The 17,715-nt window shown below is 38.3% G+C and overlaps 3 protein-coding genes and 1 non-coding gene across 4 annotated transcripts; 1 reads left to right on the forward strand and 3 right to left on the reverse strand.

Moving 5' to 3' along the window:
* Nucleotides 1–230: 230 nt before the first annotated feature.
* Nucleotides 231–12,134, reverse strand: nop2 (NOP2 nucleolar protein homolog (yeast)). Its single transcript, XM_067449110.1, has 16 exons — nucleotides 11,988–12,134; nucleotides 11,393–11,520; nucleotides 11,242–11,281; nucleotides 11,101–11,159; nucleotides 10,776–11,011; nucleotides 10,430–10,631; nucleotides 10,128–10,327; nucleotides 9,756–9,845; nucleotides 6,478–6,565; nucleotides 6,255–6,395; nucleotides 5,900–6,039; nucleotides 5,702–5,791; nucleotides 5,434–5,556; nucleotides 3,460–3,557; nucleotides 3,207–3,343; nucleotides 231–1,029 (listed from the first exon to the last, which is right to left on the reverse strand). The coding sequence occupies exons 2-16, from the start codon at nucleotides 11,496–11,498 to the stop codon at nucleotides 596–598; spliced, it is 2,184 nt and encodes a 727-aa protein (XP_067305211.1). The 5' UTR covers nucleotides 11,499–11,520; nucleotides 11,988–12,134; the 3' UTR covers nucleotides 231–595.
* On the reverse strand, nucleotides 9,924–10,065 carry LOC137083981 (small nucleolar RNA SNORA29). The gene has a single exon (XR_010906675.1). It is a non-coding gene; the product is annotated as a small nucleolar RNA SNORA29 (small nucleolar RNA).
* A 190-nt stretch (nucleotides 12,135–12,324) lies between the features above and the next one.
* Nucleotides 12,325–13,398, forward strand: gtf3c6 (general transcription factor IIIC, polypeptide 6, alpha). The gene has a single exon (XM_067449111.1). The coding sequence runs from the start codon at nucleotides 12,738–12,740 to the stop codon at nucleotides 13,317–13,319; it is 582 nt and encodes a 193-aa protein (XP_067305212.1). The 5' UTR covers nucleotides 12,325–12,737; the 3' UTR covers nucleotides 13,320–13,398.
* Nucleotides 13,399–13,859: 461 nt separating this feature from the next.
* Nucleotides 13,860–17,428, reverse strand: emg1 (EMG1 N1-specific pseudouridine methyltransferase). The gene is made up of 5 exons (XM_067449114.1): nucleotides 17,190–17,428; nucleotides 16,940–17,041; nucleotides 16,037–16,178; nucleotides 14,381–14,586; nucleotides 13,860–14,274 (listed from the first exon to the last, which is right to left on the reverse strand). Exons 1-5 carry the CDS (start codon nucleotides 17,337–17,339, stop codon nucleotides 14,161–14,163), a joined length of 714 nt encoding a protein of 237 aa, XP_067305215.1. The 5' UTR covers nucleotides 17,340–17,428; the 3' UTR covers nucleotides 13,860–14,160.
* Between the last annotated feature and the right edge of the window lie 287 nt (nucleotides 17,429–17,715).

The raw sequence follows: 17,715 nt of genomic DNA on the forward strand, positions 1-17,715 counted from the left end.
TGAAAAGTGAAGTCAAAAGGTTTTGCTGTATAGCAGTTGTGATGCACTCGGGCTCAGAGAAAAATATCACTTCTACTTCAACAGTTTTTGATCTGATTTCTGAGGTTAAGTTCTGAAAGGCAAGGTCAGCTTATGACAAGCCGACAAGCCGAACAATTTCATGCACTCTCTTCCCAGGGTATAACCAAAGTACATTATGACTTCAATTTCAGACACCATATCTTTTTTAGAAACTTTCTTTTTAATAGGTGTGATGGGGAGGGAAGGGGGGAACAGACCACATACTCACATTCCTTTGCAGCATTTCAGTTAAATGATTATGTTTTCAAAACAAAATCCATTAAAAACAGACGATATACATTTATAACACTTATACCACAAGGTTGAAGAAAACCTCTCAGTAAATAAGCAATAAGGTTGACAAAAGTATTGAGAAGCAAGATAAATACACAAAATCATTGTGTACATTTCCAAAGGATGATCTTTGAGTCCCCAAAAGCAGGCTGGGATTGGTTTATCTTCCGGTCTTGTGTCAAACCACTGATGGATCCCAGTCCTGAGCATACAGGTCCATGTCAATTCATAGCAATGAATCTCACTGGCCACTTTCTTGTCCAAGCATCTGTTTTAACTTATTAAATTTGTTTTTCCCAATTCTGCTCTTCCTTTTCATCACGTTTTTCTTTTTCTTAAACTGGCTTCCCTTTTTCTTCTCCTTTACAACCTCTTTTGATGAATCTCCATTCAGTTCCTTTACCTTTTTGTCAGGTTTCTCAATCTTTTTGGATGCTTCACCATCCAACTTGGCAATTTTGGCTTTTTTGGGACCATCAGATTTTTTATTCTCAGATTTCACTCCAGCTTTCTTCGAGATGATGGGCGGCTGAGATTTGTTGCGTTTTAATTTCTGCTTTTTGACCATGTTGCCTTTCGCTGGAGATGCAGCTGGCTTCCGTTCCTTAGATTCCGGCTTTTGGATCTTCTCCGATGAGGTTGCCGTCTCCATTTTTGTAGATTCTACTTCATTTTCTGAAAAGTACATTAGAAACACTAAAATCAGCTATAGTTGCAAGCAGCAATTATCAGGGCAAGCACAAAGAACAAGTAATGCCAACATGTCTGGCAGCATCTGACCAACTGCAACAATGAGCAATTAAAGACATTAGTATTGTCACGATACCAAAATTATGACTTCAATACGATACCAGGCAAAAATTCTTCGATACCGATACTAAATCGATACCACGGTAACAAAAAAACAAAACAAAAAATATAATATGTATAATATGACATCAGAACTTCTGTTTATTATGAACTTTTTACTAAAAACTCACATGGCCAGCATGTTCCTTAGGGTTGGGCATCGTTTTGATTTGAACGATTCTGATTCCGATTCTTACTTTTGATTTCGGTTCTTTACGATTCCGATTCTTTGAGGGGTGGAGTCAAAACATGGCACATCGATATTCAATGCTATTTTTGATACCACTGGGGAAAAAACGCTGCATACACTGTCAAATAGATATTTTTAAAGCTACACTGCGTAACTTTTTTAGTTTATTCTTAGTTTAAAAAAACTTAGTTCTTTCAAAAATATGTGCTCTAATGTATATTTACTTCTTTCAAGTAATAAAGTACTCGTAAGTTTATAATATGCAATTGAAAATTAGGGATGCACCGAAATGAAATTCTTGGCCGAAGCCGAAACCGAATAATAATGAAATGCTTGGCCGAAGGCCGAATACCGAACGCGGTGTTTCGCAGTTTTTCCATTTATTTGGCAATTTTTTTTACCATTACAATAATTAAATAGTAAAAATTTGCTTTTTACTATTTTGTGTTGCTTTTCAGAGAAATAAATCAAATAACAAAAATACAATTTCAAAATATTTATTTAACACTGAACATTTTTTTAACATTCCAGCAGATATTATACAAACTAAGCACAACATAACTTAAAATAAATAATTAGTAAAATAAAAAATATATTTTTATTTGGCCATCTTTGAAGCCCCCTTTCGACCAATAAGTAGCACTGTGACCAAAGTGATGTGATTAAAACACGGTGGCGCTGCCCTGAAACTTTTTAGTACCTTCAGGGCATGTCAACAGAGTTTCCTAATGATACATCAATGTGTTCGTAAAATATAGCATTTTTTATCAAAATTGTTGATAAAATTCGGCATGGTGCACCAAAACTTAAGAGACCAGTTTTGTGATCCTTGTCAAAACAATTCAGAAGTTATAAGAAAAAGAGCCAGTTTTCATATCTCCACTAGGTGGTACTGCACCGGAACGACGCAGGATGATCTCTCAAATCATGGTCATGGTTGTCTTAACACACACAAAGTATGGAAAGTATATGGTAAAAAGTGTTGCAGAGATATAGCCGAACATTTATTTTAACCCCAATTCCACCGAAATTACCCGGAACAATTTGTCCCCAGGAACTTTTTTCCCACAAACTCTTTTCACCCCAGACCTGCTGCTCTGTTTCCATCGCAGTCTAAAGTACCAGATTAGTCCGGTGATGTAGGACTGTGCGTGACTTTCCAGTTCCCACTGGATTTTGTCCTTCGCATATATGCTTAACAGAGCCTGAACATAGTCGTCGTATAATCAGTTGTATTTTTTGAAACACCATTGTTGATTCGAATAGTAAACAACTCTCACTGCATACACCGCAATATACTTTTAGGTTAAAATTAAATGCTGCATGATCTCAATTAATCAGAATGTTCAGCGTATAACGCACCAACTTGAATTCCATAACTTTTTGCCGGCATGGTCTAAATATGATCTTGTTACATTTTCGTGAAAATATGAGCATTGGCCTAGAAAGAATTTTTTTTAAAAGCTTTTTTTTCCAGAACCTTCTAAATGGCTGGAACATTATGATGGAAAATGGCCTCAATTGAATTTCTTTGAGCCAAGGTGGGAACAATAAGGATTTTTTGTTTATAGCCCATATGGTTCAAAAGTTATTAGCAGAAATTTAAGTGTAAATTTGGACAGTTGGTGGCACGAGAGGGACTGAGACTACAAAATTGCTATGGTGACAGATTGTCCTCTATCTATCTGTGTGTCAAATTACAGAACTTTTCCAAGCGGTTCTATGGGCTGCCATAGACTCCTAGAGCGGAAAAATAATACGAAGAATGCCCCTTATGAACAAGATGTGGAAAATATGGGAAATAAGCACACACCTTTTTCTTTTGCCGCAGTAGGGATGGTGTTCGACAGCTTCTTTAGCTTGGCCACAAAAAAACCATCCATGTTGTGGGAGTGAGGGTAGAATCGGCGTGACAGTTTGAGAGAGGGATGGAACCGTCTCTCTTTGAATCTGTGGAAAAAGAGATCTCATTTTTTAAGTGCACTTCATAATTCATTACGCTTTCTCTGGCATAATTTCTTGTGCAACTTTTATTACTTTAGATGGATCTCATAAGACCTCATTACCTGGTGAAGCCCTCCTTGCCAAAATCCAGTCCAGTGGGGACCAGCTTAACATTTCTCTTCTTCAGAGCGTAGTCCACCACCCACTCATTCTCTTCCACCTATGGAGAAGATGAATCAAAACTTCATAAGCAATTCACTTCAATAAATTAGTGAACTGAGGAGGACTTAAAGTGCAATCTTCCAGACATTTCAGTAGGTTTTCAGACAAAGATTCATACATTTACTCTCCATCCATCTCTTCCACAATTCCTCTAAATTATAGCACTGGTTTAAAATGCAATATCTGTGTCAGTCTATGTCAAATCAGACAGTTAAAAAAGGTTTTTGCTGCACTCAGATTTAGTTCATAGGTTGCTCATTTGTTGTTGGTGACAAAGCTAAGAAAATATTTCTTGCAGATTCTAACACTTCAGACTTCATTATTTCCAGGCTAAATAACATCTCATGTGGGACGCCATGTTCAGAGTATGACATCTTAAAGGCCCACTGAAGTGCCTTCAAACACGCCGCATTATTCAAAGTGTTGACGTAATTTCCCCTGAAACGGCTTCAGCTGTTAGCAGCTCCTCCCCTTTTTTGAAACAGCCAATAGCGTTTCGTTAATATACAGTTTGACTAGAGCGCAAGAGCGGACCTTTCTGTTTGGTAAAGCCAGTTTCCTCTAACACTTTTTATCATCATAATCTCCTCCATATCGCTTTGAAATGCAGCATTCTGTGCAGAATTCAAATGGGTCGATATGGTTGTTGTCTGCGCCGACTCGCGCATATGATCCGCGCTGCGCTCTCGTGTCTGTAGTCTAAATTTAGACCAGAGCCATTGGAGTGTGTGCGCTGAGGCGGTGCGTGAAACTAACGTGAAAACTTTATTCGCCTCAAATGAAAGCATATTTACACTGAATAGTTTCCTATCACATATATAGTGTGCTATGTGCCTTTCACCATGTAGAAATTAGTAAATGTGTGTTAACAACTGACCGATTTCAGCCACAGCTTCAGTAGTGTAGGGGGCGGGCTTTAGATTCAAGAAAGCATTTTGATTGGACAGAACATTTGACGAGAAAGTGAAGTCTGCGACGATGTCACCAAACTCTGAGATTAGTTTTAGCAGAAGTGAGAGACTGTAAATTTTGAAAATTATCTCCTAAATGCAAGTTGTGTCATAGTTTTGGAACATACCAGCTTATTCATAACTTTAAGACTAACACAGTCATACTAAAAGCTAAAAAACTTAATTTTGATTTCAGTGGGCCTTTAAGTATTATGATCGCTGGGCACTAAGGAATTGGTTATTCGTTCCAGTCAAGCAAAAACGGTCTCTTCCGAGACAAATATATTCATAAAATGTGAGATATTAACATTTTGAGTATTTTGAGAAGTGCCATGGACATACATTACTGTTCAAAAGTTTGGGGTCAATATATATATTTTTTTAAAACTATTGTATATTTTTATTCAGCAAGAATACAGTTAATTGATCAATTGTGGCAGCAACGATTAAAAGATTTATGTTTCAAATAAACACTGTTCGTTTGAACTTTCTGTTCAATTCTTCCTGATTTTTTTTTACAGCACAATTGTTTTCAACATTGATAAGATGGATCATGTGACATTGAAGACTAGAGTTATAGCTGTTGAAAAATCCTTTTAAAACAGAAGAAAATTATTTAGAACTGCATTTTTGCACCAATATATGCAATATTGGTGAGCATAACAGACATCCTTCAAAAAAACAAACAACAAAAACCTTCATACCAATCCCAAACTTTTGTAGTGCATGACTTCAAACCTCATTTTACATAGATACTACTATTTAATAATTAATATATAAACCTACAATATAGTTTATTGCAGTTTTATTGAAATTACTGTTCAGTTACCAATGTACCAAAACATAAAACAACTATTAAAAGGTCAGATATGTTCTTGATACTGGATATCAAAGACTAAAATGAATCTGTATTGGTCAACTCACCATAATAGAGCATGTGCAGTAAACAAGGTATCCACCAGTTGAAGAATCAGCGTTGACAGAGTCGATAGCTGACAGGATGAGCTCCTTCTGCAGGTGAGCCGAGCGGAGAATATCAGCCTCATCCTGAGAGAAAGAAAGAAATAATTCAGAGTTCTGAATGGAGAATGTGCACAAACTAAACAAATCCTTCAGAGTAAAGGGTGAAGCAAGTCTTTAAAAACTTTAACATCAAAAGAATGATAACTGGTGACTTTCAGAACAGAATTACCTTGCTGGTTTTAACGGCTGGATCTTTGGAAATGACTCCTGTACCGGAGCAAGGAGCATCCAAAAGCACTCTGTCGAAACCTCCCATCACCTACAACACAGAACCAAACACCTCAGATTAGACACTGCTTATGGGAATGATACCAAACACAAAACAGGACAAATATTTTTGTTTCAGTATTGAAAAACTGATGCAGACCTTCGGGAACTGTCTGCCGTCATAGTTGCAGATGACAGAGTTAGTGACGCCGAGACGATGGATGTTCCCCACCACACTCTTCAGTCTGTCTGCATTTGCATCATTAGCCACAATCATGCCTGTGTTCCTCATGAGCTGAGCTGCATCACACAGACGATACGCAAATGAGACTCCAAAATCATTTCATAATGCCTACTTTTTAACAGAACAATCTAAAAAGGCAATAATGTGCTTTCCCACATTACTTTTATTTTGTGCCAACTGTGCCAATACAAAAAATAAAAAGACTCTGAGATTAGCCACTTTACAAAAACACAGCAGTTGGTGTGACTGCCGTGGAGAAGCATATGCTCACCCATATATGTGGTCTTGCCTCCTGGAGCGGAACTCATGTCTAACACGGACTCCCCCTCCTGGGGAGACAGAGCCATTACAGGAAGAAACGATGACGCACCTTGCAGCATGTACTGGCCTGCCAAATATTCTGGAGTTGCTCCTGTATGAAAGAGAGAAATACAATTAACACTTACAATCGCCGAAGAGAGACAATTATATTTTGCTATGACACTGGAACTGACCTATGGGAACAGAGGAGTCATAGATAACCAGCCCCACTTTGGACCATTTCCCCAACGGATCCAGGTTTACTCCTCTGTTGATCAAAGCCTGTGTTAAAAAAAACTAGGCATTAGAACCAGAAGCCATTTGTGAACCAGGCTGACAAGTGTTAATGGCATTTTGGCTTTGTTTACATCTGTTATTAATGTCCGTTTCAAGTGTCCCGCTCCGAAGCGGTCAGGTGATGCTTGTTACATTCTTAAAAATAAAGGTTCCAAAAGGGTCTTTGAGAGCGATGCCATAGGACCACCATTTTTGGTTCCCCAAAGAAGCTTTCTGTGAACAGGTCTTAAAAGAACCTCGTTCAACTATAAAGAACATTTCGTCATACATGCAAAAAAAGAACCTTAGTACAGTCTCAGATCTCATGTGAGCACTTGAGTCTTAAAGAAAATGTAAGTTAATGAACATTCACTCTATTTTGCAATTTATCTATAGTGAACGATTCATCTAGCATGCTTAATTTTTTTGTGTGCGACTGTAATGTTAAATGAAAATGTCATAACTGTATCTTCCAGTGGAAATGACAAACTCCTCTCTTCAATCATTTAGTCCGCTTAAACCCGCCTCCACAGTTAACCGCAAACTTGCATTCATTTGAGTGCAATGTTCACATCTCAAAATCAAATCTACAACTGATGAAAAGAATCGTTCACACCCCTACATTATTTTCTTTTTTAATAATCCATTACAATTGGGCGTACTTCAAAATATGTACGAAAAAAAACCTCTCTCGCTTCCACTTCATAGCAACTATAAGGTGCAGTTACATTTTGGTGCACTATGTAACTTTCCGTCCACTAGAGGGCGCCTATTCAAAACAGGCGTAGTTTGATGACGCCAAGTGTGAGCGCAGCATCTTGGGACATTTGGTCTTCACCTCACAGCCGGTGGAAAATAGGACTCGGGCAGAAATCATGTTCATGGATGCGGTTATTAACGTTACTGTAGTGTAAAGCAGAGCAGGACCGAGTGTTGAGGAGCTGAGCACGGCCACTGGAGTGATTGTTATACAAACACACGGCTCGCGAGCAAAGGGACTTATTATGACGGGACGGGACACAGTCACCGGGCGCCCTCATTTCCGCGTTTTCCGATGATGATTTTAAGGTAAAGCAGCTCTGTTTATCATATTAGATACATTTAAGTGTGTTTAAAATTATGTTATGTTATGACGTTACTCTGTGCGTTCGCTCGGCGCTGCTCTGACATGTTCACACTGCTAAGAGAAAAACGCTTCTGCAGAATAAAACTGAGGGTACCGCAGATATGACGCGATTGACAGGCGACTCGCTCCAACGCTATGCTGAAACGTCCCGGTCCTTAGTTAAAATAGCAATTTTCTCACAATTTACAAATAGTTGGAAACATTTGGGATATTGTAAGTACTCAACTGAACAAAATATATAACCCTGGCCTAGTGGTTTTTGGATATTTTACTGCAAAAATACTACATAGTGCACCTTTAAATAGACCTACTGTATCCCAATAATAAAGCACAATTTGCATTTTTTCTTTATTTTAAAACACAAAGATAAAATAAATTGTAAATCTATATTTTAAATGCGGTGAATTTCAGTTGAACATTATAGCTTTTTTTGTAAATTTATTTTGGTTTGTCTCAAAGAGCTTTACATATAGAAGGGGGGAATCTCCTCAACCACCACTAATGTGCAGCATCCACCTGGATGATGCGACGGCAGCCATATTACCCCAGAACGCTCACCACACACCAGCTGATTGGTGGAGAGGAGACAGAGTGATTACGCCAATCAGGTTATAGGAATGATTAAGAGGGCCATGATGGACAGAGGCCAAAGGGCAAATTTAGCCAGGGTCCCGGGGTTACACCCCTACTCTTTTTCAGAAGGACATCCTGGGATATTTAATGACCACAGTCAGGACTTCGGTTTAATGTCTCAACCAAAGGACGTTTTCTCTCTTAAAATGTAAACAAGTGCAAGTGGCAACATTATCAAATATGTCTACAGATTGAATTCTGTGAGGTAAAACATGCTTATTGATAAAATTCAATTAATATATGTTATCTTATTCTAACCGCAACTCCTGCTTGGATGCTTCTGTAAATATTTATCAAAATAAAATCGTTCAAATAAAAGTTTAATTGGTGCAAAGCATCAAGATACGTCACACACAGCTAGTTCCACCGGCCATAAATCTTTCGGACGTTAACTTTTTGATGTTCAGGGCCCAGTTTTTCAAAAGTAATCCACTAGGATTTTGGATAACGGATTGGATCAAATCTTGAAAATGTGTTTTTCAAAAGAAAAAACGGATTACATAATCGGATTAGCTCACTTAATCTAATCTTGGTTTTGATCCAGATCAAACCTTTAGTTTGGGTTTTTCAGAACTTTTTTGTAGGATTTAGATCACTTTGATCCAAAAAATCTGGATTAAACTGATTTCATCAGAAGGGTGGATTCAGCGTGGATTTTGTGCCCAAAATGTAATGAAAACTTTAAAAATGTATCAAATAATACTATATTTGGATCATGCAGTATCTTACAAGATATCCTATTTATTCATAAGGTTTTAATTTGATTTGTTCATCCGTCAGACTAAAGTGATCAGGTAGGCTTTAACATATTCAGCCTTTCAGTAAAGGTCTACAGCAAAGTAGAAAGAGTTTGGCCTCATAAAATAATCCCCTAATCAACTGTCAAAATTGACCAAAAACTAGGGATGTCCCGATCCGATCACGTGATCGGAAATCGGGCCCGATCACGTGATTTCAGACTCGATCGGAATCGGACGTTAAATCCCGATCAGGACTCGGATATATATGTATATTCTGGGGTGAGAGACAAAGTGAGCACTTGCACCGCGGTTCATCTCACATCTGATGACGCAATAATATAGGTTGTAACTTGAAAATAATGCTTTATGTAGGCGGCTATGTTTCTGTAGATGGATACACGTGCTGGCTCCTCAGTGATACATTACAACAGCGCTAATAAAAGAAAACCGTGGGCAAAACTGTTTATCTGTGTAAACTTTGTTCAATTCATGCTGTATTGAGTGCTGTATTGTCATTGAATATGAGGTGCATCAGGACGCACTAGCGTTGAACAAATACGATGTGTTTTTAACAAACATTAGTTTTTGAATTTTTTTCAGTAATTGGATCATGTTTTGGAACCCATGTTATTTAGCACAATTGGAATGCAAAACAGGCATAAATGGTGCCACTGATAGAGAGAGGGAGATTCCAAACCTGAGCCAAATCTCTCCTTCTGGTTTTCAGGGTGTTGGTTCTGATGGTGACTGGCCTGTGAATTTCATTGGCCTCTAGGAAATCAATCAGCTGAAATAGAAAATTGCATTTGGATAGGTTTTGAATGCGGCAGTTGATATACAACATTTTACAAAGAAGTGGGTTCTGATATAGATGTACTGCCAATTCATATAGAGGTGGAGGGGGTGTGGCCATCCACCCCTTCAGATCTTGACAGACAGTTGCTTTATCCTGTTAGCATAGCCACACACCTTGTGAAGAAGCAGATGGGTGGTACTACAACAGGAAACTTCTTATACTTCAGCATCAAAGTGGTTAAAAAGCAAGAGCACGTACAAAACACACACACACCTCAGAGAGAGAGAAGAGGTCCATGAGTTTGCTGATGAGGAACTGATTGTAGCTGTAATAGGTGCAGAGGTCAGAGCACAGCAGAGAGATATACTCCGATCTCTCCTTGCCCTCCTCTCTCTTCTCACTGAAGTGAGACAGCACATCCACATTATCTTTGATCCTCTGATGGATGGTCTGCAAGTCCATCAGTAAAAGACCTGCAGACACACAAGACAGAGGGCGGTGCGTTAAAACACCACTCTAGGTCAAATCAAATCCAGGAGGTCGTGGAAATCTGTCGTTTGATAAAGTTGACTCACCCTCCTTGGCTCTATCCGCGGCAGCTGGCAGTTTGAATTGCTCCGTCTCATCAATATTTGCCTGCACGGTATCCTCTTCCTCCTCCTCATCTTTTTCCTCTTCTTCTTCGTCGTCATCCTCTTCATCATCCTCGTCATCACTCTCTGGTTTCATGCTTGTTTGTTTTTTCTGTTTTCTTGCAGCTTTCTCTATTGGCAGAAGCTGTCACGACAAAGGATGATTTTGTATTTTGTGCTCCAAATGTTACATTTATCAAAACAAGTAGGACATCCGGATATTTAAATGGAGAAATTGCACATAGGTAGTATGTTATTGACATTTGACACACAAATATTTGTTTCATACCTCTTCTCCATCACTGTCTTGTTCAGCCCCTTCATCGGCACCATAGTCATCCACCATATCTTCATCATCATCATCATCATCATCATCATCTTCCACCAATCCCTTGTGATCTAAGCCCTCTACGTCATCATCTTCATCTTCCCATTGGCTGTCGCTCTCCTCATCTTCCTCGCATTGCTCAATCTTGCGCTTCCTCTGTGCTGGTTTGAGCCATTCACTATTCTCATCTGAGAATCCTGCAATACATATGAATTGATTACAAATGCAAAAGGTTATTATTAACATTGTTATTCCATTTTAGTGTCTTTTTTTAACCTTTATGTACCTTTTTTAGGCTTTTCCACTTGTTTGGGTTCTTTGGTCACTTGAGTTCTCTTTACAGCGCTGTCGAAATTAAAATAATAATAGCAATTGACAAGTTATCATCACAGAGCTAAGGAGAAAAAAGGCTTCCAAATCAATTTACCGTTTTCTTCCTCTGCTTGAAAGTTTTTTGGGCTCGTCATCTGTGAACAGAAGATAACCATTGTTATATCATATAATACATATATGATGTATAATGTATATAAATCAGAAGATAAATAACACATCGGCTAATTATGTGTGATTTGATTTACCTTCAACCAAAAACTTGGACAGCTCAGTTTCTGCTCCCTTCTGTTTCCTGGCCTTACGTCCAGGTCCTCGTTTCACCCTAAGGCTGGGATCCAACCTCCTGCCCATGATTGACACCTACAAAGTTGTCCTGGGGTAACAAAACAAGTAATGAATAAAACAGATTTGACCAAAAGTAAAAACGTGATTATTATATGGTTAGACAGACAGAAACTTGAGAGTTGCCATGTGGCTTTCACTGTACAATATCACTCATGTAAACAGTCATATACACAATTCATAACTTTTATTGTATTAAAATATGTCTGATTTGTACTCGTGACAAATCCAACTTTTACTTGCACAATTGCCTGTTTAATGGTCAGGTCGGAGCGTGATGCACCTTCCACAATTTAACACAGGTAACGCTAGTAAAGTTAATACAATTCAGACCCATTGTGTTTATATAACTGCAGTAAATTCAATATCATGTTTAGATTAAACATATTAGGTTGTATTTTGCGCACCATTTAATAGCACGCAGCAAACTACGAGACTAGCTTACTGTGACCCGATTAGGATACATAAACAGGAACTGTAAACCCAACAGATACTTACAGCTTAACAAAAACAATTTCTTTCGATTATCCGGCTCTTCTCTAAAACACTCAACTCAGACGCTTTAGTTTTAATTCACGAAAGTAGCCAGAGTAACGTTACATGTGGTTCTCTCATGCCGTGAACTAGCGCACATGTGACTTCAGCACACGTTGGATTTCCGGAAGTTGTTAGCGATTCGTGAACGATTCATTCCTTAGAGTCGGATCTTTTCTAGATTAAAATGTTTTTCTCCCTCTCACCATTTTTCAGGGAAATAGAGGAATAAAATGAACGACCGAAAACACACACACACACACACACACACACACACACACACACACACACACACACACACACACACAGTTTTAATAAAAAGCATTTTACTTCTTTAAATATGCAAAAACATGTCTAGACAGAAGAATAAAAGTACTGGTAAATTAAATTATTTACGTTCTATATGCCCACGCTAAATTATGGTTGCAACAAACGGAACTGGGGCACATGGAATTACTTTAAAAAAAAAAATAATAATAATAATAAATAAACCTGGCATAGCAACCAGTAGCGAGTGTATGGCGACGTAAAATATGAAATGTTTTTAAACCGGATCTTTAAACCGACTAGTTCGAAAGAATCGATTCGCCTAAATGAATCACACTCGATGACTACTTCCGTCGCGCACATTCTACGAAGGAATATCCCTACTTGAAGTTCTCGGAGACTTAACTCAAGTGCTGCATAAATACAACTGCCTCTTCATCCACTGCCATGGAGGACGAATGGGAGGAGGAGGAACAGATGGTTGTGGCGGAACTGTCTGGAATGATCAGCTCTGATTTACTCTCCAGTCGGCAGAGCACCTGTAAGATAGTGGACATTGACAGCGAGCAGCCCATGATGCAGGTGGGTCGGTATCTGTTCGCTGGTGAATACGAGGACGCCATCGGGACATGTGTGATTTTTGAAGAGGATGGTGCAGACTCTGATCCAGCCCTTAAATACAAATGTCACACAATGAAGAAACTGATGCTGCAGCGGACGTTTCTGTCCGAGAGGAAGGAGGACGAGCCCGTCTCTAACCGCATAGAGGTGCTGGCTCTCCACGATGAAGAGTCGTTCGGTCGGAAGAGCGCAGTTTGTCATTACCTGGACCCGATAGACACGGAGAAGTCGGCGCTGGACGAATCTAAAGATTGCGATGATCCGGAGATGAGCGACGAATCAGCGGATGAACTGGAGGAGACGGAGACTGAGGCAGGAGCCGCGCTTCTGGAGAACTCCACCGAGACGACGATGAATGCCAGCGGCTCTTCTGCACTGGCGGCTGTACAAGGGGACGATGGCTCCTAAAAGACTGATTGGTTTCTAACAATGTGCATTCTGTAATATAAGCTTTCTGGTTAATAAAAGTTTTGTATTTTGTAGTCCATTATTGATGTCGGTCCTATTGGCGTCCTAAATAATTTCTATCTATCTATCGTCCATCAACCCATCTATAATATGTATGTCTATCCATCAATTTATCACCCGTCTGTATAGATTGGTCCAAAAAAATATTTTGTTCCCAAAACCAACAGATGGCTAACATACATCTGAGGCAGGAACTCAAACGTTCAAATGCACTGAAACCCGAAATGGAAAAAAAACAACTGAGGGAGCCTGCGAGAACTGTTAGAAAAGGTGCCAATTGTAGAAATAAAGGACAAACAAGTAGGGAAAACCAACATCAAGCCTAGAGCGAAATAATGTTTAAGTAACATCTATAGCAAAGTTGGGGATAAAGGGACCAGAGACTGAAAACAGGAGAGACTAGACTGTGAAGCCGTCTAGACTCATAGGATAAAGCTGGGGAACGTTGTTTTAAAAAAGAACTTGACACATCTCTCAATTGTGCTGAATAAAGCCAGCTAATTTTTTATTGCAAGTAGAAAAAGGTAAGTGTTGTTTTACATATCAGGAATATATTTAAATGCAAACCTGGATTTATGAAATGTGAAAACCTATCAAAAAGACATTAAGGTTTAATACCCCATGTTTTAAAGAGTATAACTGTTTGCTTCAGTGTGTTATAATTACTGTGTGATATGGTCTCACACCAATTTTTGCTCAAAGGGATGAAACACACAGAACATAGTCCAAAGGTCTGTTCCTTTCAGGCAGAGACATGACAGTTCATATGAGTTTGGTTTCATCATAACACTCCCCAGACCTCCTCAAACGCTGAACACATCTTGGCACAGGTCAGAGCTGCAGATAAAGGGTAGTTACTGATGGACACGGTCTTCTCTGTGTAGTCGGCATTCACCTACACCGGCATGGACAAAGAGTTTAGTACACCGATTTACTTGCAAAGTGATTTACTTGAATTCATGTTTATGAAATTTTCTATGCAGAGTATATTTTAGACTCACAGTTCCATGTGCAAATGCTCCAATGACAATAGCGGCAGGTCCGTCTTTAGGGACGATAGTTCTGGGACATACAGCATCTGCTTTGAATGATGTGGAAAATCGGGGGCAACCGGGTGGCAGGTGGTCCGACACTGGATTTTTAATGAGCCTCAACAAACGCTGAGGGCCGTCTGCTGCTCTCACACTCATCTTGTGCAGGAGCTGAACTATAGGATGACAAATCGTAGGAAGCTAAATTTACTCAGAATCCAACATATAGCATTACAGATATTGTTGCATTATAATTTAACACTATTTTAATGTCTAGTTACAAGTCACGTGTACTATGGTAATAATAGTAAATTAGGTCCACTCCTGGGCAAAAAAAGGGGTTAAACACCAAGCTTTTCATTGCCTTAACCACCAATTATTGGTACATTACCATAATGTAAGCACAAACATCAAAAGACAGAATTAAGTTTTTGGCAAAATATGGGAAGTTGTGTGTGGAGTGATGAATCTCAATGAAACTTGAGTTGCATGGTGATGCTTCAGACTAGTGTCTTCAATATTCTGCTGAGAAATATAATAATGAATGCATCTCGACCACAGTATAGCATGGAGGAAGAGGTGTCATTGTGTACGGAGCCTCTTTAGCTGCTGATATTGGGGAGATATTTCACTGTGAAGTCATTTAATGCGTTGGAGTTCAGGCTTGCTGCCCACAAATAAAGGTTGTTATCTAAAGAGGAATGATCCAGTGTTATTTTTCAAGACGGCAATGCTCCTGTCTGAATTTTAAAGACAAGCAAGAAGTGGCTCGAGAACAAGTCCATCAGGTTCATGGTTTGGCGTGTTCAGAGTCCAGGTTTGAACCCTATAGTGAATATTTGGTCTCACATTAACCTCAAATAAACTGAGAGACATTTGTCAACTCATGAACAACTGACTCTTCTTCCTATAAAAAGCTGTCCGCAAGTTGGGGAAGGCTCTGCTATATTACTTTAATTTCAGTATTTTTGCAATTCATATCATTTCCTGACCAGTGATATGCGACTTAAATAGTTAAGACCATTAAAAAAAACTAAATATTTAGCAACTTTTTGCTAAGGATTGTATAACATCCACCAACACAGTGAGGGTGACATGTCCCTCCCAAAAATTGGACATGCAAAATTTTTAAATTGATCACTTCAAAACTACAATTAGACCTAGAACTACTTTTACCTTGATTTTTTTATTCCCTTTTTTAAAATGCCCTTAAATCCTTTCTTTAAATCCTAAAACAATTCAAACTAACCCTAAACTAAACCCTAAATTAACTACATGTAGTTAATTAATATTATTCAGTGCAGTAACTTTATATTACATGTATTACCATAGTAATAACAGTAAATTATGCATAATTACATGCAACTAACCCTCAACCAACCTGTAATCCTACCCTAACCCTATAGTAGTTACTTAATATTGCTCAGTACTTAAATGTATAGTTACACTGTAACAATGGCAACAATTGTAACAATTAAAAACACTGTAACAATTTAAAAAAAGTATAGCCTTCCATGCTAATATGTGGTTACATTGTAACATCACCTTGAAATAGTGTAACCCATTACAATACAATAGCAACAACATTAGAGTCAATATGCAAATGGCGCCTCTATTTGAATTTACCCATGAGTCCACAAAATCGTGCAAAGGTGCGAGGAATTCTTGTCTGTGGGTTAATCTCGATCAAAACATTCTTCTCTGTGTGAATGTACACTTGCAGCAAACCAGCTCTATTCAAAGGACTGTCCAGTAACATCAGCAGGCACTGTGGGAAAGCAGAAGTAACATTCAGAGTACAGATGTGGGACAAATTAAAAAAAATCTCTTTGTCAAAATCAGCAGAACATGACTGGTTTTCTTGATTTCATTTAAACTTCATAATGCATTCATAAACTGCATGCCATTTGGACCCAGTGGAATGGAAGCAATAAAAACAGTCGTAACTTTGTATTTTCCAACTAAAACCTGATCAATAAATCAGGCAAGTCATTGTTTTGTGTTTTGACTTAGCATGACATTACCTACTTAAATTACTACATATTTAAAATTTAAAATTTTACATTAACTACAGAAAAGCAAAAACATTTTATCCATATACAAATTAATACATATTCAATTTACAAAAACATATAATATGAGAATTAACAGTATTGAAAATTTGATGTTAACAACACAGTTGAGCCCCCAAAAATGTAGGAAGAGGAATGGAAAAGAGGAATAAATATACTTTGAGACAAAAACGAAATAGATGTGTAAAAAAAAAAAAAAAGTCTGCAGAACTGACATCGCTTGTAAAGCCTCAGTTGATGTCAAATCAACTGGCCCACAACAAAAGATTTGTCAAATATCTTAAATTACTTTTAAAACCATGCTTTACTAAAACTATACAATTTGTATGCATCTCTACAAAATCTGTAAAAACTAACCCCAGTGCATTATGAGGGTTAATATTACCATTGTTTAGAGGTTGAAAGCTAAGTAGATTAACGCGCATTTCAAACACTTAATGTTAGATGGGATTTTTACCTGATGTGTGATATCAGGGCGAATCTTCCCAGGGTCTCTTCCATTCTTCATAATAATACTCTTATGCTGATCACAGTTCAGCAACTCAAATGTCTTCCCAACCTGCACATAAACACGCCCCTATGTAACGCAAATGCTGAAACATACGGTTATGAGAAATGTTATTAATAATGCTCTGGTGTCAATCGAGTGAACACCACCTGATCCAACATTAAAGTTTCTGTCTTTACTGAGCCTCGTGGTCTTTTACCTTTACGGTTTCAAGTGTCGCTCCTTCTAACACAATAACAAGACGCTTTTCCGTCATCTGATCGTGCAGACTTCTTTGCTGTTTTGCCTGTTTAGGTTCATATTCATCTAAATGCTCCAGACCACGCTTGTCTCCAGCGCGTGCAGCCATGTTGACACAGAACTACGACAAATCAAATGTACGTCACAACAACACGTTTGTTCAGAGCGGCGCACGCTGATGACACTCACTCTGCCTAATAAAACATGTAGGCTCCTGTAGTAAAATGCTACACCTGGACACCTAATAAATTACATTATATTATGAAAACAATAATACACTATTAAATACCATTACACGATTTTTTGCTACTGTTATAATCAAACCAATGCCTGAACTTTCATGATGGCTACACCAGAAAAAGAACACATGATGCAACACACACTTCAACGTTTCTTTCAAATATGAGATATTTATGATACATTCAGACTTCAGACCTCAAACTCTATTTACACTAAAGAGAATAGAGTACAATTAATCAAATGAG

This window comes from Pseudorasbora parva, chromosome 7, assembly GCF_024679245.1.
Source record: "Pseudorasbora parva isolate DD20220531a chromosome 7, ASM2467924v1, whole genome shotgun sequence".
In the NCBI taxonomy this organism is placed as follows: Eukaryota; Metazoa; Chordata; class Actinopteri; order Cypriniformes; family Gobionidae; genus Pseudorasbora; species Pseudorasbora parva.